This window comes from Danio rerio, chromosome 24 (assembly GCF_049306965.1).
Source record: "Danio rerio strain Tuebingen ecotype United States chromosome 24, GRCz12tu, whole genome shotgun sequence".
Lineage (NCBI taxonomy): Eukaryota > Metazoa > Chordata > Actinopteri > Cypriniformes > Danionidae > Danio > Danio rerio.
Genome location: NC_133199.1, coordinates 24331639 through 24357840, shown reverse-complemented (window position 1 = coordinate 24357840; position 26202 = coordinate 24331639). Strand labels below are relative to the sequence as shown.

Genomic DNA, 26202 nt, shown 5'->3' with positions numbered 1-26202 from the left:
ATATATATATATGTATGTATGTATGTATGTGTATGTATATATATATATATACATATATATATATATATATATATATATATATATATATATATATATATATATATATATATATATATATATATATATATATATATATATATATATACAGTTGAAGTCAGAATTATTAGCCCCCCTGTTTAATTTTTCCCCTATTTCTGTTTAACGGAGAGATACAATTTTCAACACATTTCTAAACATAATAGTTTTACTAACTCATTTATAATAACTGATTTCTTTTATCTTTTCCATGATGACAGTAAATAATATTTTACTAGATATTTTTAAGACACTTCTATACAGCCTATAGTGATATTTAAAGGCTTAACTAGGTTAATTAGGGCAACTAAGCAGGTTATGGTAATTAGCCAAGTTATAGTATAACAATAGTTTGTTCTGTAGACTATCAAAAAAATATATAGCTTAAAGGGGCTAATAATTTTGACCTTAAAATGGTTTATAAAAAATTAAAAACTGCTTTTATTCTATCCGAAATAAAACAAGAAGAAAAAATATTATCAGACATACAGTGGAAATTTCCTTGCTCTGTTAAACATCATTTGGGCAATAATTTAATAAAAAAGATAAAAAATTCAAAGTGGGGCTAATAATTCTGATTTCAACTGTATATGTACAGGTCATTACACAAACAAATTACCCAAAGAATTTTAGAATTTATAGAGTTATTTATTAATCATTTTGCAAATATCAGTTTAAAAGCAATGGGAGACATTAAATTGGGCATAATGTTTGTGTGTGTACTATCTCCAAAATCTCAAACTGTACTGCACTTTCTAAGAGTTCATTCTTTCATTAACATGGCAGTGTAAGCTTGTGATAAGTCTTTAAGATGAATATAGATTTGGGTTGTAAATGATGTATACAGTATCAGATTTATATCATAATAGGATTCAAAATATTAAATTCTGTAGCAAATAAATTACAATGCAGAATCAAATGGATCACACACTCCTCCTGCTGGCCATATTATGAACTAATAATATGTACATCAGCCTACTGTTAAAACTGATCTGGAGTCAGTTCTTTTATTAATGTTTTAAACCTGAAAATATAACATGTAGAAACCATGCACTGACAAATAAAAGACCACTTTAAAATGTATGATTTATAGTTTGTGTAACATTATATTTTGTATTCTGTAACCTGACAACATGTCTCCTAAATGTAAAATAAAAATATTGCAATCTAGAGGATTCTTTGTTTTTGTATAAAATAACATAAAATAATTAGAGATATGTTTTCAGGCATAATTGTTCATTTTAAATAAATCAATTTTACCATGATTTTCAGTCAAAAAAATAGTATTTATTTTTGAAGAAATGTTGTCACCGAACAAATCTAATACAAATATTTTAATCAAACTTATACCTAATAAATTAAAACAACATTCAAACAATTAATATTAACAATGAATTACACCTGTATTTATTATTTAGTGTGTTGAAGTGTTTTTAAAAAAAGGTAAACCATGCAGGACTAAGAACTTTTTCTTTTCCCATACTAAGCAAATAAACAAAAAATAAAGTAAAATTATAAATGTTTCAATAAATGCTCAAACACTTGATTTGAGCATGTTCTAGCACCAGGTATACTTGTTTTGTAATGCAAGCAATGCAAATTAGGTCAGACAGGCTCCTTCTCAGCCATCCAATCATAACTGAGAGTCACAGAGTCCCCTTGTTTCCCTTTGGATGGAGAACTCCAATGCTATGTGGAAACTTCCACTCTGGGGGATTTTGTCAGAAACCAATCATCTGAAAGAGTATAAAATCGGGCCAATGAAATGCCAATTAGTTGGCGACGTCAGCGTGCACAGCTGGCGTCAATGACAATCAGTCATGCTATAAATACGAGGCTAGTGCAATGCTCGACATCCTTTTCGCTTTCATAGCCTTTCACAAGCTTCTGAGAGTCTTTGAGGTATCTCCAAACTGTGTCTGCACCGGTTGACACAGGTTCGAGAGATCGAGAAGCAGCTTCTCCTGGTCCAGAGCTTGTATACACAGTGGCAGATGGTTGAGCTGGGTTTTTCTCCCTTGCCTGGCATCCTTTGAGTCCAGTCCTCCAAGAATGGTTTGTATATAGGAAAAAAGCTTTCCTAAAAGAGCAACACGGTTGTGCAGCATGTCTTTTTAAAGACTTTGCTCCGACAATGCATTTCTGGATGCGGTGGTTTCCTGTCACCGGATGATGGGCACAAGCACAGCGTTTCATTTCTGGGGGTCCAGCATGTTAATGCGGTGCTCGCGGGCAGTGCATGCCGTCACTGTGATGTCATGTCTGTTGCGCAGTTAAGATCGTGGCTCGCTCCTGCAAAAGAGTGACTTACCCCAGTTGTCCCTCGAACTGCGGTTGGCACTCGGGCAGATCTGAGGGTTACAGTGGTAGTAAATCCACCACCTTTGGGCTGCAGACCTCTCGCTCCTCCTCGCGCTCCATCCAAGCTTCAGGTGAAGAGAAGTGCTCCGTCTTTGGATGATCGCTCTCTCACTTGATGACACAGAGGATCAGATGTCCATTGCTGCATTGGAGGATGGGCTGTCATTGTCTGATGAGGATGCAAACCCGACGCTCCCTCCCTCCGGGGTGGAGAGCACGGCGTTGGCATCTAAAAAGCAGACATGATGGCCGTGCTTTCCTGGGCTGCTTCAGCTGTGAGCCTGGTGATGGTTTATCCCCCAGCCCCGCGACTAAACCAATTAGAGGGGTGTGAAAACCCTTCTTTCTGGATGTGCACAGTAGGCCTACGCAGTGTGCTGCGTGCCCCTCAGCCCTCACCTTTCATGCTATGGCCACCTACCAGCGCTACCAAGCTGCGCAAGAATGGTTCCGACCCAGGACTGAGCATGAGCTCTGCATCACAACCGACTATGCTAAATAAATTAATAAAGTTGGCTGTGTGTCCCCTGGGAAGGACGATGGTCACCACCTCAGGCTAAACCTGGTGATGTGCATGATGTTGACAAAGTTCGCTTTCTTAACTCACCCATATCCCAGGCTGGCCTGTTCGGCGACACGGTCAGTGAACTCGCCCAGGAATTTTTGGCATAAAAAACAAAAACGGCATCAAAATCCTCGAAGAAAGAGCATTTTTCCCCTTCCCCGGATGTGACAGCCCGAACACTGCCTGTCTCAGACGCTACGGCCAATCCTAGATCTGCACGTTTTGAACCGCTGCCTTCACAAGGTGCGCTTCAGAATGCTTACGCAGAAGCGCATCATGCGATGCATTCGTCCTCGGGATTGGTTTGCAGCAATAGACCTGAAGAACGCGTATTTACATGTCTCCATACTTCCACGTCACCGGCAGTTCCTGTGGTTTGTGTTCGAAGGTCGAGCATGGCAGTACAAGGTCCTCCCCTTCGAGCTCTCTCAATCTCCACAGGTTTTCACCAAGCTCACGGAGGGTGCTCTTGTGTCCCTTCAGCTTGCGGGCATCCGCATACTCAATTATCTCGACGACTGGCTGATTATAGCCCACTTTTGGGAGCAATTGACTATGCACAGAGAAAAGGTGCTCCAGCACCTCCACCTGTCAAGGTTTCAGGTCAACCGAGAAAAGAGCAAGCTCGCCCCTGTGCAGAGCTTCTCCTTTCTGGAGCAGCACTTCATTACCATGAGGTCTTGCCTCTCACCTAAGAGCGTCGAGATAGTGCTGAACTGTCTGAGAGAGTTCAACAGAAAATAGGGGGCCCCCTGAAATCGTTTCAGTGGCTCCTGGGGCATATGGCATCCGCAGCCGCGACCATGCCGCTCGAATTGCTCTATTTGAAACCACTCTGGCATTGGCTTCACGATCATAAAGGAATGTGAAACCTACCATGTGGTTCCCTACCTGTGAAAGGGAACCCAGCTGCATTGGCATATCAACTGCCTAGAGCTGTTGGCAGTGTTTCTCGCTCTGCACCACTTTTTACCGGTGATGAGGGCACTACATGTGCTGGTCAGGACGGACAGCATGGCGATGGTAGCATATATCAACTGTATAGGGGGTATACGCTCCCGCCACATGTCTCAGCTCGCTCACCGTCTGCTCCTCTGGAGTCATACGTGGCTGATGTCGCTGTGTGCTGATCACATTCCGGGCGAGCACAACCGTGTGGCCGACGGGCTCTCAAGGCAGCCCCTAACCCCGGGAGAATAACGACTTCACCCCGAGTCTATTCAGCTGATATGGGCAAGCTTCAGGGAAGCCTAGGTTTCTTCCGAGAACACCCATTGCCAGTGGTTCTTTTCCCTGACCGAAGGCTTCCTTGGCACGGATGCACTGGCCCAGAGCTGGCCTCTGGGCATGTGCAAATATGCGTTTCCCCCAGTGAGCCTACTTCCGCAGTTGCTGTGCAAGGTCAGGGAGGATGAGGAGCAGGTCTTGCTAGTTTTGTATCTCTGGCCCAACCGGACCTGGATATCTGAACTCTTCCTCCTTGTGATGGCCCTCCCTGGTGCAGTGGCGCCCCCAGAAAATTTTCTTAGGGGTGGCCAGAAGAGGCCGCATCAAATCTTGAGGTGGCACACTAAAAAATAATGAATTCAGTGTAATGTTATATTTATGTATCTGGTAAATGAAATAATGTAGTTTTTATTAATTTAATTAATTCTTCTTGAAATATTGCAATTTATTCCTTGAAATAATTCAGGAAGTACATGGTCAAACCAAATAAAAATCTATGTTTAGTTTAAAAACACTTTATATATATATATATATATATATATATATATATATATATATATATATATATATACACTGTATAAATAACTTTTTTTTTACGTGCTTTTATTGTACATCATACGGTATATGCCAAGTCTAAAATAATGAAGATTAATGAGTTTATTATTCCCAGTGATGGGTTGCAGCTGGAAGGGCATCCGCTGTGTAAAAATGTGCTAGATAAGTTCACCTCCCTTGAATTGTTAGATTTGTTATTTAATAAACATAACAATTTATTTATATTTATTCTAAATAAATACAATTAATATTATTATACAATTATTATTCTAAATAAATAACAGAAATCAATCCCAAATATTACTGGAAAACAACAACTGGAGTGATATGCCAAGATAACTTAAGAAACCTTTTGCATGAAAATTAATTATGACAATTCTAAAGAATTATCTGTGGTCTTAGACCAGATCATGGCTGAGAAATCATGTTATGAAGTCTTACCTCCCTGACTCATTATCCATCCTTTCTGCTTTAAAGCCATGCTTAGTGGAAGTAACATCATCATCATCATAATCATCATAATATATAAACTTTAGTCGACTTTCAAAACTCGCTGCGTGCCGACACCTCTGCACAAAAGGCTGTTACTCCGGTTTCACGGCACATGAGCGGCGCCTATTTTATTGGTGTGCATGGAAACAACCAACCGGGATTCACACAGGAGTGCGTGAGGCGCGCGGGAATGGTTTTCTGCACGCATGCATCAGTTTGCTTTCACCAGCATTGAACCAGAGGGGGAGAGCTACGTCAGTAACACCAACAATAATTTAGTGGCTGCATTTTATTTATTTATTTATTTAAATATTGGGAATTTATAAGTACATTTAAATCAATAATGTCAACAGCAAAATTATATTGGGGTGGCCACAGGGGTGGCCAGAGTTTACCGTGGGGTGGCCGTGGCCACCCCTGGCCACCCCTTGGGGGCGCCCCTGCCCTGGTGGGTCTCTTTGAGCGAGGACTTACTCTCTCAGGGATAGGTCACCATCTGACACCCTCACCCAGATCTGTGAAACCTTCATGTGTGGTCCATAGATGCGAGGAAGACTTAGGTAACCTACCGACTGCGGTGGTTAATACCATCACTCAGGCTAGAGCCCCCTCTACGAGACATGCCTACGCCCTGAAGTGGATTCTATTCACTGAGTGGTGCACTTCTCGCAGAGAAAACCCCCGATCTTGCCTGATCAGTGTTGTGTTTTCTTTCCTTCAGGACAGGTTGGAGCGAAGGCTGTCGCTCTCCACACTAAAGGTTTACTTGGCCGCCATTTCCGCTCATCATGATGCGGTGGATGGCGGCACTGTGGGGAGGCATAACCTCATCATCCAGTTCCTCAGAGGTGCGAGGCGATTGTTTCCACCCCACTCCCCTCTCATACCCTCTTGGGATCTCATGGTAGTGCTAATGAGCCTACGTGAGGATTCCTTCGAACCACTCGATTCAGGCCCCGTTTACACTAGTGCGTTTTAGTTTGAAAACGCATAAGTTTTGCTACGGTTACGCCATCCGTCCACACTACGCCGGAGTTCTCGAGCGCCGAAAACGGAGCTTTTTGAAAACGCTGGAGAGGCCGTTTTCATTCTAAAACGCTGCTGCTCCGTCTCAGTGTGGATGGGGAAAGACGGAGACATCTGAAAACGGAGGCGGGGCTGGAAACGTTCGCCTATCTGATTGGGGCTTTTCCTCAATATTAAGTAGCCTACACACAGTTCAGTCTCGCATCCTCTTCATGTAAGTTAAGACTTCGCAAGTTTGAGCAAGGCTGCAGTCTCCCCCTTCTCAGTTTGATATGGAAAACATACCGAGGACATGGGTAAATCTTCAAAGGGAACAGTGTACTTTATAACTTCATTCACATCACCTTGGCTACGTTGTTTCACTTTCTCAACAATAAAATGTAAACATGATTTAAGGAACTGCCTATTTTCTTTTTAATATTAGCAACTTAACAGACAGCAGAAATGTTGAGGCGCCGTGCTGCATCGATGAGCGTCATCTTCACTGTGTGGATATTTATAACAAAACAGAGCCTATAACAACTGCCTCCTTTCAATTTCAGTGAAAATACGAAACGCACCCTCTCTTTTGCTGAATATCAGTTTTAATAATCGATAATTATAAAAGTATAACATACAATAAGTTTATACATTGTAGGAAATAAAGGCAAGCGATCAGTCAATGTACCTGGATTAATCATTAACTTATCTTTGCGCTTAACCAAAACATGTCACCCGTGAACAAGTAACTTAATAGATTCCAATGACCAAAGTCAGGGAATTGGCCTATGTCGTTAGATAAAGACAACAACATGAATGAAATATCACGTTCAGCAAATATAGTGAGATTAGATCCAGCGGGAGATGCTTGATGAGCAGTCCGACAAGCAGAGCTTTCATCTGGGTAGAAATGCTGGAGCGCTTGCCCGAGAGTGTGTGTGTGGTCACGTGATGTGCGTTTTCAGCGTTTTGGTGTGGACGGAGAGCTGTTCAGAAACGCTGGGTAAAACGCGAGTGTGGACGCGGATCGTTTTCATTCTACAACGCCGTTTTAAAACTAAAACGCACTAGTGTAAACGGGGCCTCAGTATCCTTGAGATATCTGTCCTTGAAGACAGCTCTGCTGGTCGTGTTGGCATCGATTAAGAGGGTTGGGGACCTGGAGGCATTTTCGGTCAGTGACTAGTGCCTAGAATTCGGACCGGCCTACTCTCATGTTGTCCTGAGACCCCGGCCCGGCTATCTGCCCAAGGTTCCTACCACGCCGTTTTAGAATCAGGTAGTGAGCCTGCAAGCGCTGCCTGTGGAGGAGGCAGACCCAACCCTTTCATTGCTGTGTACTATTTGCGCTTTGCGAATTTATATGAAATGCACTTAGATCTTTAGATCCTCTGACCCGCTCTTTGTCTGTTAGGGTCACCTAATACATTTGCAAGGTTTTACAATCTGCGTGTGGAGCCGGGTTCCTCAAGGGTATTAGGTAACCCTTGGTGATTGACGAAACAATTCGGTTGAGGTGTTGAAACACGCTTGCTGCGCTATTCTCCCTAACACGGAGATGCGTGCGATTTTTCAACTTTGTCAGTTCAGATCCCCATTTGGCGAACCCTGCAGAGTTCCTCCGAGGCCCCCAGCATCTGACTCAGCAAAGGAGTCAGGTGTTGGCTCGTTACATTGTCGGCATGCCCGCTGGTCAGCCCGCATTCTGGGTATAGGTGCCTGCTATGTGTGATCCGCGCTGGCGATCCCATAAGCTAACTCAACCTCGGTTTAGTCCCCCCTTTTTTAAGACTGGTTTGTGTCTTCCCTATTCGCTATAAAGTAACCCTTCGTTCCCTGAGGGGGGGGAATGGAAATGCTATGTTCCTTTTGTCCCTGCTGTTGAGCGTGAAAGTCTCTTCAGCTGGAAAAGGATGGCGAGCATTGCACTAGCTGTGTCTTTTTAGTATGACTGATTGTCATTGACGCCAGCTGTGCACGCTGACGCCAACTCATTTGCATTTCTATGGCCCGATTTTATACTTTTTCAGATGATTGGTTCCTGACGAAATCCCCATAGTGGAGGTTTCCACATACCATTTCCGTTCCCCCTCTGGGAACGAAGGGTTACTTTAGTAACCATAGCGTTATTAATGAGCTATAGAGCAAAAGTTTAGTGTCATCATCCTGGTCAGGTTGTCTTTTCATTTAAGACAGAGCCGCCCGCTGAGTCTCCTTCATCATCTCCCAGCACCTCCTCTTCTCTCTCCTTCCGCTTTATTTAAAAACATATCAAGTCTCTTTTCAAAGAGATTTGCAGTTCCCAGTTGTCAGAAACACACACATCATTCACACACACTCACATTCTCTTTCTCTCTTAAGGCGAAGCACTGCAGGCAAAACACAGTTTTTCATGCACCTGTCAGATTGGAGATGTTGGGCTTTTTGGATTTTTATTTTTTCAGCCAAGAAAACAATGAAACATGCAGTTTAATTTCAATACATAATTTTAAAGGCTGTTTTCTCAAAATGAGTTATTTTTTTCCTGCACTGTGCCATGTATTTACACTTTAGCAACGTTTACAATAACTTAACAATGTTATTATATATACTCCAGAGGTTTTTACAGAAAGATTTGTTCATACTAGTTTGCAGGATTTTTTTTTAAAAAATGTAATTATTTAATTATGTTTTATTTTATTTTATTATGTAATTATGTTTTTAATATTTACAACGTTTAATTCAACCAATTTTTACTGAGTTATTGAGCAATTGAAAGAGATTTCCAAAAATGACCTCTGTAAAAACAAATGGATCAAATGTTCAGATTTCTGTGATAGAATACAGATAGAATAACACCATATTGAAAATATACACTGTGATATTATGTTTTTTGGTAATATTTTGTAATTTTTTGTTTAAATATTGAGATATGAGTACAATTTCACTAGAGATGGCTTTAATAGCTCTATTTGGAAAGAATTTGTTCAATTAGATTGATTGGGATAATTCTGAAAGGGACTGAATCATGCATAAATTATAATAAAATAATTACAAGCATAGACTGTAAAAATGAATTATATACTTAATAAAATCAGTAAACCCTTTGCATTAATAGAGAAGTTTACTTTTCTTAAAAAACTGAGTAAACCTATTGTAACTTTGAACAGTTAAGTTGATTTAACTAATATAATTATGTACATAGATGGAGTTAGCTTGTTAACAAAGGTTCGTCAGTGGGACCACGCCTCACTTTACCTCACTTAACCAATCACCTACTCCCTAAAACTTATTTAAGGCAGACCAGCCCTCTAGCACTGTTCTTCTCGTTCTCTCGAACCCACCCTCTCTCCCTCTATTTCTATTTTCTCCCTTTATTTCACTCTACCAAAATATTACAGAGACGGTACTTCCACTCTCAGTCTCTGGTCATCATCGTAGGATGCCCGGTCAACCTACCTACCCGTTCGCTTTTTATCTTCTTACTTCTGTTTCCCTTCATCCCACTGTTTTCTTACCATCCCTTTCATCCCTACATCCCTACAATAAAGTCTAGCTCAAAGTGTGGAGTTATATATGCTGGTGAATTAATTTAGGGCAACGAGTTGACTCACTTTTTTAGGTTAAGTCAGCTAATTGTTTTTAAAGCAACAGGTTTACTTACTTATTTTAAGTCAACTAATTATTTTTTATAGTGTAGATAAATACTTTACAGCAAATATACAAATGGGATAAGCAGCGCTTTACTGGATTTTGGGGAGTCCTAATTGTATTCACTTACATTAAATTGAATAATCAAATGTAAAATAATGTATAGTATTTATCATATCATGAATTAAATAAAATGAACTGATATTAAATTTACAAACGATGCAATTTCTTGTGCCTGAATGCTTTAAAATAATGCTTCATTTTCAGTTAAGTCCTTTGAAAATGTACAACTTTAAAAAGATGGCTGGCACCCAACCCAACCCCTAAACCCTACCGGGGGATAAGCAGTTTATACTAAATTTTAATGAATGATATAGTACGAATTCATACAAATTAGCAACCGAATCAAAAAGTTATGAATTGCCATGCAGATGTGTTGAATAAATCCTATAAGAAACAACAGTATGCTGAAAACTATTAGTAATATATTTTAAACCCTATTCACCTGTACTGTCTTGCTTTGAAGCACAAAGCAGTGTAATTGAAAGGCTTGACTATGGCTAGCTGTGACGCGATAAATGTCCCCCTCTGGCTCTTTCCCAGAACAGCACCTTTGATTCAGGTTTTCAGTCACTTTCAAGCAGGCCTCTAATGTGTGCTTTCTTGTTTTGTGCCCGCAGCCCATCAGCAATGCAGACTTTATAGTCCCTGTGGAGATCGACGGAACAGTTCATCAGGTACTGTGCAAAAGGCTTTACATGCAGCCATGAGTAAATGTTCAAACAGATTATTAACAAAGCTCTTAGCCACCTTGAAATTCAAGGGTGTTTAGAACTTGAAATAAAGGAATATTTGGGGTTCTAATCAAGTTAAGCTCAATCATATAAAAGCTTCTTTTTGTTTCATGATAAAAAAATGCATGATAAAAAATACTTTACATTTTGTTCACAATTCTTAAGGTGCATCTGAATCAGCACTCTTGTTTAGTAGTCAGTGCACTGATCAGGTCATCAGCCATTTTAAGTGCTGACTCAATTGCAACATTTTCACTGTAACGTTCGTGCACATAAAACTCCCACAATGCACCATGAAAATCAGACCAAATTCAGGCATTAATGTGTGCCCTTAATGGGTTTGAAACCCCTAAATATGAGTCATGACTAGGCCCACATGGAATCTGTGCACACAGAAATCCGCAGATTTACACAGATTTTTAGCCTGTCATGGAGTCTACTTAATTACTTGTGTAATTGTGTACAAATTTATGTTAATTTAGTTTTTTAATTAATTTGAGTAATATTATTGGCTAATATAAAATGTTCATATGATTTATTTACAATACAGTTTGTAAAGTCATATTTTCTATCTTTAAGTTGTATATTATATAAGAGACTTGCTTTGTTTACCAAATAAGTGGATCTAATTGGATTTGCATTGTAAATATTAAATAAAAGTTAAAAATGTATTATATGTTTTTTTTTCATATATTAAGTTTTTAGTTATGATACTCCCAAAATCATTTTGCATAAATCTGTAGATTTTTTACAAAACTCTCTGCAAAAATAGCAAAAAATATCCACAGATTCTGTCTGGCCCTAATCATGATCTAAATCATCAAACGTAGTGAAAAAAAGAGTCTCTCTAAATGCAATCCATTATTTATGTATTGTTCTTTTATACGCTGTCTTTTTTTGATTTTAGTAACTTTTAACTTTTAGAAACTTTGAATTAAAGTAATTTAGAAATTAAAAATAAATAATAAAAAAGGTTACAAATATATACATAAATGCATGTAGATACACACATTACAAAGGTATCAAAACAATGATATATCCAGCCTGATCTCATAAAGAAACTTTTTTACGTTTTACTATTTTGTTTTGTCAGTTAAGTGGCTAATTCATACATATTTGTATACAGTAAGTTCAGTCATGAAAATGTATGACTTTTGAAAGGAGGCGTGGCACCCAACCCCATCTCTAAACCCAACCGTTATTGGGGGATAAGCAAACTGTACGAATTAACTTGTACTAATTCATATGAATTAGCCACTAAATCAAAAAGTTAAACATTTCCATGAGACAGTGTTGGTATATCAGGTGGCACAACATACAAATAATACAAAGACAAAAGATTTGTATAAATCTACAAGGTGATTCCATATGTTAAAAATCTTATCAGGTTTTAACTATATATACTGTACATTAATTTTTCTAAAGCAAACCATTATTTATGTATTGTTTACATGAACAAACATAGTTAGACAGGTTAGGAACAATCTAGCAAACATTTAGAATTGCGTAATGGTTCATCGTTGATGGTATATGAAAAAAAGGATTTAGCGATATATTTTTTTTAAAACATGGTCAAATTAATACATGAAATTATTAGTTCTGCTGTTGTTTATAAACTAAATTTTTGTTTTGATCATGTACAATCAGGATGTTTTCAAGTCATAATCAGTGTGTCCCAATGTGTGATGAACAAAGCTCATCTCTGTCCTTACCAGTGCCTGAATTCATGCACATGATACTGATGAAAGACCTCAGCAGCTAGGGTGCTGATTAAGACGCAGCCTTAGTTATTATCTTACAATTATAATCTTTTTTCTTGCAATTCAGAAAAAAGTTATGTTTACCAGGTATAATACTGCATTCCACACACAGTCAGAGGTGGGAATTTCAGCAGTGAAATGTCCCAACTCTGACCTCAGTGCATTTCAGTTGATCGCACATCACAGTCTCATTTTCATCACGTGAGATGTGGATGTTTCATAACTTTTCATGTTATTGTTCAAAATTGTTGCTAAAAAAGAATATGCTATTGTAGTTTTCATTCTCAATACAGCTGACCAAAAAAAAAAAAGAATTTATATATGGAACTAAAAAGCTAATATGATCTCATAAATAGCCTTTATTAGTAGGGTTCCCTCTCATGTGGTGGCACGTCAAATGATGAGTTTCTCCAAAGTCTGGGTTCTTCAATCTGCCCCAAGTTCACAGGTCAGATCTCAAAGTTCTAGTGATGTTCTTCTAGCAACATTTGTTCATTTGGAAGTTGGAAAAACCTCAATTGTTGTCTGGAACACAGTACAGGCTGACACATTTTAAGACAGGAACTTGCATTTGTGAGAAAGGCTCAATATTGTTAAATGTACACTCAAGTTGTCCAGAGAAAATTCTAAATTCTCAGTTATATTCCTTATTATTTATAATATAGCATTGAGAGTACGATTCTAATCTAGCCTAGAGCACCATCTGCTGTTAAAAACTAAGCTCAGATCTGATAGAGCTCTAACAAATAGATAAGACATTTTGCCAATACCACTATACTGTATACTGTATGTATATATATATATGTATGTATGTATGTATGTATGTATGTATGTATGTATGTATGTATGTATGTATGTATGTATGTATGTATATATATATATATATATATATATATATGTATATATATATATATATATATATATATATATATATATATATATATATATATATATATATACATATATATATACATACATACATATATGAAGAGTTCAGATGCAAAAAATACTAAGTGCCATCTGAAATTTTCTTCTAAAAAGAGCATTTTACTGAGACTGCTATTATTTATGTTGACTATTTTCACATTCAAGGCAATAAAAATAACATATTAATTGACATAAAAGGGAAATTACTCTCAACTTATACATAATAGCCTGAGAAAAATGCTAATTTTAGGAGGAAAATTCAGTTGGCGCTTAGAGGTTTTTGCATATATATACATATATATATATATATATATATATATATATATATATATATATATATATATATATATATATATATATATATATATATATATATACATATATATATATACATATATATATATATATATATATATATATATATATATATATATATATATATATATATATATATATATATATATATATATATATATATATATACTAATAGCAACACTACAGGAGAAATGTGAGTACAGGCTTCCAGGGTTCATAGTATATATATCTATATATATATATATATATATACATATATATATATATATATATATATATATATATATATATATATATATATATATATATATATATATATATATATATATATATATATATATATATATATATATATATATATATATATACTATGAACTATGAACCCTGGAAGCCTGTACTGGCATTTCTCCTGTGGTGTTGCTATTAGTGAGTGGGAGAAGAGGGTTGCGTTGACAATCCAACACAATGGGCAGCACATTGAACACATTTTATAAGTGGTCAGAAACTTGTAAATAACTCATGAAAGAAAGAATAAAGTTATGTTTAAACCAAGCACACCATTGTTTTTTTATGTGAAATTATCAATACGTCTGATGTGTCAAATGACCCTCTCCCTATTGAAAAAACAAAAGTTGGATCCAAGATGGCCGACTTCAAAATGGCCACTACCCATCTTCAAAAGTTTGCTCCCTCACATATTCTAATCTAATGTGCCACAAACAGGACGTTAATATATATATATATATATGTATATATATATATATATATATATATATATATATATATATATATATATATATATATATATATATATATATATATATATATATATATATATATATATATAATGCTAATATAAATTCAACTCAATGAAAACCTCACTATTCAGTGCATTTTCTTCCTTCTTGAGACATCAGCATTAATTATATCTTTTCCTTCTGAACACGTGTCCTCTGAGACTTCATCTTTTTTTATCCAGATTTTCCTTTCATCTCTGAAGAAAAAGTAATATGTGGCTGTCCCCAAAGGGCTGCTGCTAAATCACAGTCTGAATCTGAACTCATTTCCTCTCCATCATTCATTCTCCTGGAGTGTGATGTAGTGAACAGCACTCGCTGGAGGTAGACTGACTCAAAGAAAACAGACGTCACTGGTCTAAATGCAGCCCAGAGCTCCAATACACACACTGGAGGGGGAGGCTGAACTAAGCTGATACTGAGTCAGTGTGTGGCTGCAACCTGGTTCAAGTAATCCAGGATAGGCTTTGTGGACTAGGGTTGGCCTGTTCTTGGTTACTTGCACTGGGTTGCAGCTACTAAACAACTAAGAAGATCAGAAGAGGTTTGTTCTCTGACTGGATTCAGAAGTGATTGGTTTTCTGTTGTAACTGTTGTTTGTTTGGTTTGTTTGAGGATGTACACTGTATGTGCTGAAAAGGCCTCATGTGGATGAGCTTCTGTTTGTTTTTCTGTCAGTAATTGTTTGTTTGGTTTGTTTGAAGGTGTATGTGCTGAAAAGGCCTCATGTGGACGAGTTTCTGCAGAAAATGGGCGAAATGTTTGAATGTGTTCTTTTTACAGCCAGCCTGGCTAAGGTGAGATGCATGTATGATACTTTCATGTTGATGGATTTTTTTTATTTCTCTCAACATTCATTGAGAGTTTTAGTAACATATTTTTCTTATTTTATATAATTATATTTAGTTTGACAGTAAATACAATAATAAAAATATTTTTGTTTGAAATTCAAGTCATCATTTTTGCATGATTTGTATTATAATTAATTTTAATTTACAGTGAAATATTACAGTTGTACTTTCTATTAATATTATAATATTATTAATATTATTAGTAATGATAATAACAATAATTTTAATCAATAGCTTCTTTTTTTTTAAAATACATTTTATTAATTTATTTTTGCTGGATTTGAGCTATAAAAAATTGTTATTCATGAAATATCACAATGTATTTAAATAGTAAATATTAAATATTTTATGATAAATGTTAAATTACAATATATGATGGAATATCATATTACAAAAATGTATTTAAAATATGATGAAATATATAAAAATATACAGTTGATTAGCCCCCCTGATTTATTAGACCCCCTGTTTATTTTTTCCCCTAATTTCTGTTTAAGAAGTGTCTTGAAAAATATCTAGTCAAATATTATTTTCTGTTATCATGGCAATGATAAAATAAATCAGTTATTAGAAATGAGTTATTAAAACTGTTTTGTTTAGAAATGTGTTGAAAAATACTTCTCTTCAATAAAATAAATAGGGGAAAAAATAAACGGGGGGGGGGGGGGGGGGGGGGGGTTGGGGGGGGGGCTAATAATTCTGACTTCAACTGTATAAATATATTTGTATAGTGTTATTAGCCCCCGTGAATTATTAATGTCGCTGTTTATTTTTTTCCCCAATTTCTGTTCTGTTCTCTGAAAATTGTTTCAGCACATTTCTAAACACAATAGTTTTAAAAACTTATTTCAGATAACTGATTTATTTTATCTTTGCCATGAGGACAGTAAATAATATTTTACTAGATATTTTTCAAGACACTTCTATACAGCTTCAAGTGAGATTTAAAGGCTTAACTAGGTTAATTACGCTAACTATGGAGGTTAGGGTAATTAGGTAAGTTATTGTATGACAACGGTTTGTAATGTAGACTATCTAAAAAAAAATTGCTTACAGGAGCTAATAATTTTGTCCCAAAAATGTTTTTTTTTAAATTAAAAACTGTTTTTATTCTAGCCGAAATAAAACAAATAAGACTTTCTCCAGAAGAAAAAAATATTATCAAACATATTGTGAAAATTTCCTTGCTCTGTTAAACATCATTTGGGAAATATTAAAAAAAAATAATTAATAAATTAATTAAAAAGGGGTACTGATAAGTACTGGTAAGTCTTTCATTGATTAGCCCTAATTGATAGTACATGTAACCAAACCCCCTTGAGGCAAAAAGCTCATAAAGATGCTAGAAAATATATCCATCTGAATTAAACATTTTAACACAGGTGATTTGTAGAGGTGTGGAGGGTTTTATGATAAAGACATTTAATCTATGCCTTTATTTACACATAACACATACTGTTAAACAGCAGCCTGTATTTAAGGGCTGTAAATGGGTCAGTGTGGTCATCATGGTGTAATTGCTGCATTGTATTGTTACAGTACGCTGACCCTGTAGCAGACCTGCTGGACCAGTGGGGGGTGTTCAGGGCTCGGCTCTTCAGGGAATCCTGTGTGTTTCACCGGGGAAACTACGTCAAAGACCTCAGCCGACTGGGCCGAGAGCTCAACAAGGTCATCATCGTGGACAACTCACCTGCCTCCTACATCTTCCACCCAGAGAACGCTGTAAGTTCACAATCATACACACTCGATATCCTCCTGTAATGCTGCTTTTCTTTAGTCTTTACTTTTATTTTTTCCTGGTGTTGTAGTTCTTTTACTAGTTCAGATGTAGTTAGCTGTATTACTTTCCTAGATTATTATTATTATTATTTTTTCTTTTAAAGTTTTTATTTGCTTAAAGGGCCATGAAACCCCCTCGTTTCAGCAGGGTGTTTTCACACCTCTACTTTGGAAAAAGTCAGAAAAGTGGGCGTGTCCAGCTCTGTTTAGGGAGGAGTGTCGGAGGAAGAAAAGTGAAAAGGGCAAGCGCGAGTTTCAGAGTCAAAATTCACACACACAGGAGAAAGTGATGGTGTTAAACCTACATGGACATCTGTAGTCGAATTATTTGCCAAATTATTAAATGGTGGACTTTAACTGCAGTTTGGCTCTTTCATTCAGGGAATTTATTCATGCCCCTCGCGACAAACAAGATATTTGATTCGAGGAACTGCTCTAAGCGTGTATTTTTCATGCAGTGTTTGATACCGCACGGCGGATGAGAGAAAAAAAAAACCCTCAGCATTTCCCGGAAACTTAGATGCACACGGCAGGTAGTTTCAGAAAGCCGCGTGTGTTATTGCAGTCACTAATTGCAGCAAAAACCCTACACGAGGTTAAAGTTTGGTTGTGGTGCTAACATGTTTACACTCGGTGCAATAGTTTGTTAGATACGAACAAACTGAATAAACTAAGAGCACTGGTCGCTCACTTACCAAATCTGTAGAGACAGGACAATCACCAGCAACTACTAGAGCAGCGTCTTTATAAAGAGAATACTACAAGCGAATCCGGATCTCAGCGTTTGCAGATGAGAACAGCTCTCAGGTAAACAATGTTCCTCCTTAGACACGTAAGTTATTGTTGTCGAGCGTCGCGTACACTGTTAATCCACACGTGACTCTGAGCTCTCACAGAGAGAAAATGAAAGTGAAACTTAACTGCAGCAAACTATAAAAGCAACACTTCACGCTTCTTTTGCCAACACAACGTGGCGTCTTTGTCGTGTAAACACGGTGATAGTAATGAATATTAATGAAGTTGCACAATAGAGCGCGCTGATTGGTTTGAACCAAGCCTTACTCATGCATTAATGCATCACACTGTAAGACGTAATAAGACACACTCTGGCACAGACGTCCAGTCTGCACGCTGGAATACAACGCTATTATGTCATGACCGTGATGCAGCTTCAAAAATTCGTTTCAAACCGGAAGTACTAATATGCTTGAAATAACGCAAAACAACCAATTTACACTTTTTAGTGAAATATACAGATGTTACTACTTCAATGTGTTCCTTGTGCCGCCATTCATACCGCGGCGACGGCGGTACTTGATGCGCCAGCAGCATTTGACCGCTGGGTGGCACTTTAACCACAGATATTCAGCTTTGCCTTTTCACAATGCTAAACAGACTGTTCTGTAGGCGTAGCTTACTGTATGTGATGTGATGTGTTCAATTAAAATATAATTTTAATTTAGTTTTTCTGGTAATAGACATGCTCTTACACTATACACTCTCAGAAAAAAAGGTACAATGAGGGTACAATTTTGTTCCTAGAGGGAACAAAATATAAAATTGTACCTTTAAAGGTCCCATATTGGTCCTTAGGGTACAATTTTGTACCCAAACGGGCTATAAAGGTACAAATGTCCAGATTTAGGTTTGAAAGGTACATTTTTGTACCTTTTACAGCACATTTGGATACAAAATTGTACCGTAAAGGACCAAATTGGCACCTTTAAAGGTACAATTATATATTTTGTTTCCCAATAGGAACAAAATTGTACCCTCAGCTCATGATAAGATCAAGACACTATATAACACTAATTTAAATGTATTAATACTAAACATTAATACTAAAATACATAATTTAAAAATATAATAAATAAATAAATTGATTGAATTAAATATTTTAATAATTAATTTTTTTCATGTATTTAAATTGCATTTTTTCTCAAAAATGTTAATAATTTAATTTATAATTAAATGTAATTTTAATCATTAAAAACGTAAATACTGGTCTTTGCTTACTGTTTAAGTCCCTATAGTATATATGGGATGTAGAATAAGAACCATGCAGAGTGACAGCATCTTCATACAGGTGGTGATGTTGCTGTGTCTTTAAGAATTTGGCTTGTTGAGACGTTATAGTAGTGTTTGTTACTGAGGCGGTCGGTCGAGTATGCTGGCTGTTTACACAGAACTTCGCACGCTTTTCAAAGAAAAGTCTATTTTGGAGTCCACACTTTTCAGGTAAGAATGTATTAAAGATATATTTTCAGTCTCATTTTTACATGTGAAGCCGCGTATTCTGTTGATTTTGTCTGACTCTCTGGTCTCGGCTTTCCCCCGCTTTGTGCTCCGGGCTGGCTGGTGTAACGTTACGTTGGCCTGCAGGATGGAGTTTGCTAAGATGTCTGCAGCTTTTTAAAGAAGTTAATAAAACGTGATATCGAAGTCACTGAGGGACATAACGTTATAGAAGGTAAGTACTATATGCTGTTAGTTTTCTCGGTGTAAAAGTTCCCTTTATCGCCTACGTTACGTATTCGCGCCTTATATGTTACGTTACGTTACTGCTTTATTAATAAGTGTTGCCGCGGCGGAATATAATCGCAACCCAGATAGCAAAATACACTTGGGCCAGTTGCGGCTAGATTCTCGCTTGCCCGAGTTGGTCTGCTATATCGTTACTCGGGCCAGATGCGGCGGCAGAAGCGAGCCGACGCTGCCGTAACCGTGCACCGGAATCGGGCCGTGAGTAATGTGCGGTGCGGCCCGGAGCTGGCGCGACTGAAGTCTTCATATACCTTGATATAAAACCTTTTGTTATTAATACTGGAAATTTGTAATTAACGATAATGTTTTATATTTTGAGGCCATTTTCTAGCCACGGTTGACCGGAAATGTAATTTTAGACGGTTATATACACCGCCATTTTGTGAAGAAAAATCACAATTTTGTCACCGGTAAAGCGACTGATTATGTAAACGTGGCTAGTTACAAACGTGGCGTGTGTATGCTTGTACATATCTTCGTTTCAGTGTCTAAGTTACATTAATGTTGAGGAGTGTCCACAAACTCTCATGTCCAGAATTGTTGGTGCTTTACTATCGTTTAACGTTATACTTATATATAAATAAAATACTATAAATAAATAGTTATTGCTTTATCTTATTGCTTTCCAGAAGTTTTTGAAGTTTCCAATTGTCTTTTAGGAGAAGATTGAACAACAGAATGCAGCCTAACAGCATCAGACCAATGAAGGCATGTCATATGAAAGCATGGCTCAGTTACAAAATGTAAGTATGTCTCATTATCTATCCCATGGTTTTAATGGCTTACATACTATTTTAAATTTGTAGGTTTTTACTTACAAACAACAATAAATGTACACCCACGTGTTTAAAATTATTTTCTAGGTTTTCATCGAAAGATGAGAGATCAACTGAAGAATGCTATGGACCTGACTCTAAGGTACTCTTTCTAAACTTTCTCCACTTGATTAATATTATTAAATTCTAGCTTTGTGTGGATTCCTTCATATTTGTTTGTATGCCACATCTTATGTTCCAGGAATTGATTTTACAGCAGCACTTCTCATGTTGCCAGCCTTGTTAAGCGAGACACTTCAACATTTCGTTGTGCTCCGGTGCGTATGTTGTTTTCTGTTCAGTATATGCTGTGATAAATGCATTTTATAATGCTTGATATTCTTTATATTAGGATGATGCAGTGGGTAGTGCTGTCACCTTACAGCAAGAAGGTCGCTGGTTCGAGCCTCGGCTGGGTCAGTTGGCATTTGTGTGAGGAGTTTGCATATTCTTCCAGTGTTCGTGAGGGTTTCCTCCAAGTGCTCCGGTTTCCCCACAAGTATAAAGACATGCGCTATAGCTGAATTTGGTAAGCTTATTTGTCTGTAGTGTATAAATGTGTGTGTGAATAAGTGTGTCTGGATGTTTCGTAATACTGGGTTGCAGCTGGAAGGGCATCTGCTGCATAAAACATATGCTGGATAAGTTGGTGGTTCATTCCACTGTGGCGACCCCAGATTAATAAAGGGACTAAGCCAAAAAGAAATTGAATGAATGAATGAAATTTATATTAGTCTTTTAATCTGTGATACTTTTTTTTTTTTAAATCGGTGAATATTAATTATTTTACTTTCTATGCATGTTGATTTTCTCTTCATCAGTGATAGATTGACTGATATTAATGTAATTATTGCTTTGTCATTTACAGTGAACCATCTTCACCACATCCAACAGTTCAAGTACAGGAGGAGGCCACCGACTGGACAACTGTGTTAACAAGACGAGTCACGGCAGTCTTTAGAGTTGATGGGATTGCGATTGGCTGGGCTAATGATGTGGATGAATATACATTTTTGACATATCCATCTTATTAGAAGAACACCTTGATGTTTCTGCAGTGGAATGTTTTGAATGAACGGTGGACGGTGACAAGCCTCGATCTACTCCAGTTACCAGAGTGATCAACCTTGTTTTTTGTTTCTCTACATGCTCTTGGGATAAACACAATCATCAAGTTAATTCATCACACTGCTCTCATTCATGCATAAAGCAAATCTTTAAATAACTTGTGGTCCTAATGACTATCAAAGAACATTTTCCAGATATGAGTGCTTTCCATGTCATGTTTATCAAAAGCATAAACACATATTGTGTTACAACAAATTACAACTCCACTTGAGGATGATGAGGAGTAATCTACTGGTGTTGAGGAAGAGGCTACTGATGTATTTGGTTTTCTGCACTGTTGAAGCAATTTATAGAGAAACATTGCCTTCATTCAGAAATACAGAGAAAATGTTGATGACAAATTATTTATTATGACTGAGTATTCTGACTAAAGACAAATACTTTGGACTTTATAAAGTGAAGTACTTGATTTAGCCTGTGTAATGTGTTTATAAATCTTAAACAGTATTCTTGTGGTCTTTGTATTAAGGGTAGATTATATACTGTTCAGTGAGTGAACAATTTTTATTTGTTTTCTAAATTGTTCTTTTTACTGTTTTACATGTCTGCTTTATATTTACTGTGTAATTTTATTTCTTGACACATTCAGTTGTGAGTTGTAATGAAATATTTCTACATTAATAAATAAAAATGGACATCTGCGAACCAAAATATTTTATTTATTTATTTGTGCATGCAGTCACCAAAGGATCAAAATGCCTGGGTCAGTACCCTGAAAATGCTATATAATATAAAAAGGTACATTTTTGTACCTTCGGTGGGGGTACAAAATTGTCCCTTAAAGGGTACAAATGTAGAAGGTACAATTTTGTACCTTTAAATAGAGGTACAAATTTGTACCCTTAAGGGTACCACCCCAGTGACGGGCCATTTGTACCCTAAAAGGTACAATTTTGTACCTTTTTTTCTGAGAGTGTACTATGCTGCAGAAAAGATACATGGTGAGAAGTCAAAAAGCAAATATAAGAATTAAGTTATTAGCCTTCAGTGCCCGATTAAATTGCGTTGGGGTGAAAATAATGTTTTGATTTCTTTGACTATCATGGCAATGTTATTATCTCAAATCTTAAACGTGCGCATATAAAAAACAGCAAAATAATATAGATTATTCTGCCGGTAGAGCACATCACCTCACAGTTGTGAACTTGCGATCACCTCAACTTACATTTAAAATTTGTTTACCTGGTTTATTGTAAACTTTTTAAGTGCAAAGAGGATTCGTTTTGGAAAATAGAATTGAAGAAATGAAAGACAACTAAAGTGAAAGCATAAACATTCAGTACAAATAAGTAGTCTTAAATAAATAAATAAATAAATAAATAAATAAAGCAGTCTTTTAGTCTAAATATAGAGAGATGTAGTTTGCTATTTTGATAGGACTAAGACAAGATATTTTCATTTATGTTTTTAATTTACGTTTTTATTTACATTTTCGTTGTTGATTATATTTTACTATCTCATTTTATGTTTCAATTATAGTACATAATAATAAACGAATAATGAAAATAAATAAATAATGAAAATAGGACATAAATTAAGTCTGGCAGGTTTATTTTTAATAATTTAGTTTCAGTTCCGTTTTTTTGTTTCAAAACGTCAATGTTCTGCTTTAAAGTATAACTGTTTTGTTTTGTTTTTTTACTTAATGGCTCAGTAAGTTTTGTATTTTAATTTCATATTCAGTCACCTTGCATATGCGTGTGAAATATAATGCCGCATAACCGCGGAAAAAGAAGAAAAGGCTGTCGGTTAAAGCTAATCAAAATTAGCTATATTAAAATACAGCATTTATGTTAATACAGGCAGAGTGTGAACAAACTCAAGGCTAAGATATGCGCTTGTTTTTTAATGCATTTAAAAATAAATGCTATATAAATAGGTCTAAATGTTTTTTTTTTTTTTTACTTTTTTTGTATGGTAAAGGACAATGCACATTATGTTATTGATGTAATCTTAGGCTAAAACATACCATTGTTAAACGTGACCTACCTCAAGCAGATCACTTAAAGTGTAATAAAAATAATGTTGCCGCAGGACATAAACGAAGTCCCGCAAGTTTATTTTTAATAATTTAGTTTCAGTACTATTAACTTTTTTTCTCAAAACATCAATAGCACCTTCAATAATCTAAACATTAAAGATAGACCGCAAGATGTGTTGAGTGGCTATATGTGGTGAAGAATGATGGCAAAGCTAAGTGTGATTATTGTAATAAACTAATAAGTTATAAAGCAGAGAGTCCCGACCAACAGGACTGACTTAGCATATGCGGTTGGCTCATTCTTCACGAATATAGAATTAAAATAATGGCGCGTTAGGTTTATTGTGCATCCCGCAGGTGCAACCAACAAGAGTTGTGCATTTTAGTTTAACTTTTTTGAGCGTTATAAGCAGCTCGGTGTTAGTTTTTAATTAAATATATCGAGCCGAAACTGAGCAGCGCATTCTCTCCGCCTCCTCCTTTATAACCAGCGGGACACGCTACTGAAGCAGGAGAGACACTCCGTCGTTCATAATCTTAGCTGATGTGTCAGAGTCGAAAGAATATATCAAAGAGGAATGTTCTTTTTACAGTGCCGATATGTTTAATCTTTTTTCCCCTGTCATTTCTCTTCAGCAAATTATATTTTTAAAGCTGCTTGATTCTTTTAAAACCGAAAGCAGAGCCCGTCAATTGGTGTTTTTTCATAAGATACTCCTTTATTAATGTTTTATTTTATGAGTGTCTTTAATTTGCTTTTTAATAGTTTTATTTTATTCAAAGCAGCGCCTAAAAGCGAATTTATCTTCAAATCGTGGCATGAGAGCGATGTCATGTCGCATATATTGTCTTTTTTTCTGATCTTTTTGCATAAAGGTTTTAATCAAAAGACAGGTAATTTAATTAGGCTGCTTTCGATGTGCTAAAATATTTGTTAAATAAATGTTATTTAAAAAAGGCATATGCAATGTGCTCTTGACGGGTAAAATCAGATTTTTTCTCTCTTTCAAGTTCAAAGCAAATTTGAATGCCAAAGGATTTTAGATGCATATACAAGACTATTTGTAGTATATTAACATCAACAAATTAATAAAATAAGTAGCAAATGAGAAATAAATGACAGACAAGTTGATAAAAACAGACATTATCTCTAAAAGTTATCAGAATTGCAAGATTAAAACAGCTGAATAGGCCTAAAATAAATCTAGAAAGCTTGCGCACTGATATTTATTCTTTTTTTTTTTTCGAATAACGAACAATTTCAACCGCGGGGAGATACCGACAGCTTGATTTGCAAAATTTTCTAACATGTTAGAAGAGGGCAGCGGACATGGCTGCCGGTGGGGAAGCGGCTGTGCCCTCAGCAGCTGATTGAGACGGAGCTGCATATCAAGTGCACTAAATACTCCGAGACAGGCACGTGCACACATAGGGCTCAACCTGTGCAGTGCACATGCCCTTTTTAGTCTTGGATAGAAAGTGCCTTTCCAAAATGATCAAAAGTGCCCCCGCGACGCGGCACACCCTCGGTCCCGCCCTTCAGTAGGCGCGCAACAACACCGCTCTTGACAACACCACGTCAACACCACTCTTCAGTACTCGCGCAACAACACCTACTTTTGATAATAGGGTACTATCATTACCTTTATACTGTTTAATGTTATCAAAAATCTATTTTTATTTTTATTATTATATTTTTATTTTTTTATTATATTTTAATTTTTATTAATCATTTTTTATTATGTTATTTTCATATTTGTTTGCACTACTGCCCCTTTTGCCCTTTTTGTCTTGTTTGTGAGACGCGACGCTGCACTGCTTTGGCAAAACGAACGTACAGTTACTTGTCATGCCAATAAAGCACCTCAAATGTGAAAATGTGAAAATAGCCTAGGCAACAAATAAATAGTAGTCTAATAATAACAAAAAATGCCCTTTTCATTTTCATACAATAGGCCTATGTGTGGGTTTTGACAATATGTGTTTAATTAAGCTATAAAGATTTGCCTATCAGATGAAATGCATAGTAAAATATGAAATAAATGTCTCTTTTGCTGAATATTTAATTAATCTATATATTTAATATTTTAAAAATCAACTCCTTTTTGCCCAGAGAAAGAGGCGCGCGGCACTAGCGGACATGGGGTGCTTTCCCAAAAAAAGACGTAACTTGCGGCTGAACTATGCACAGTTTGGGGAAAAAAAGGATATAGTGATGCATGTTTCCCAAAACCCCTAGTTTCTCTGTCGCAGATCCATCATTTGAATCACGTTATAAGTAAAACGCATATAATGATAAAGCACACAATCATCACGAGGGCAATTAAATAAAGACCACCTAAACATATTTTTAATTGTTTATTTATGTAATGTGAGTTTTTATAACTTTGTTCTTTAAATTATTTCAATATAACTTAGGCTATTCTATCGTGATGACACCATAAAAGGCCTTCAATGCATTGATATAGGTAATAGGGATACAATGAAAAGCCGATTTCACTATTGACCCTGTTTTTATTCATTGACGGCTTCCCAACGCCGCAATTCTGTTGCGCGAAAAAAAGCTGCTGCAAATAAGCAAATTTATGACAATACACA

The 26202-nt window shown here is 36.3% G+C and overlaps 1 protein-coding gene, 1 long non-coding RNA gene and 1 other non-coding gene across 6 annotated transcripts in view; all 3 read left to right on the top strand.

Moving 5' to 3' along the window:
- Positions 1 to 26202, top strand: part of ctdspla (CTD (carboxy-terminal domain, RNA polymerase II, polypeptide A) small phosphatase-like a) — an 82369-nt gene that overhangs the window by 46389 nt on the left and 9778 nt on the right. For 2 of the 4 annotated variants that reach the window (XM_068217120.2, XM_068217118.2), the window contains 3 exons: positions 10591 to 10649; positions 15129 to 15300; positions 16894 to 17079. In XM_068217120.2, the coding sequence (XP_068073221.1) occupies positions 10591 to 10649; positions 15129 to 15300; positions 16894 to 17079 (417 nt within the window). 4 annotated transcript variants of the gene reach the window in all.
- Positions 14911 to 15047, top strand: mir26a-3 (microRNA 26a-3). Its single transcript, NR_030030.1, has one exon. It is a non-coding gene; the product is annotated as a microRNA 26a-3 (primary transcript).
- On the top strand, positions 19269 to 22274 carry LOC137489234 (uncharacterized). The gene is made up of 7 exons (XR_011008626.2): positions 19269 to 19374; positions 19519 to 19606; positions 20340 to 20423; positions 20544 to 20598; positions 20698 to 20773; positions 20848 to 21024; positions 21364 to 22274. It is a non-coding gene; the product is annotated as an uncharacterized lncRNA (long non-coding RNA).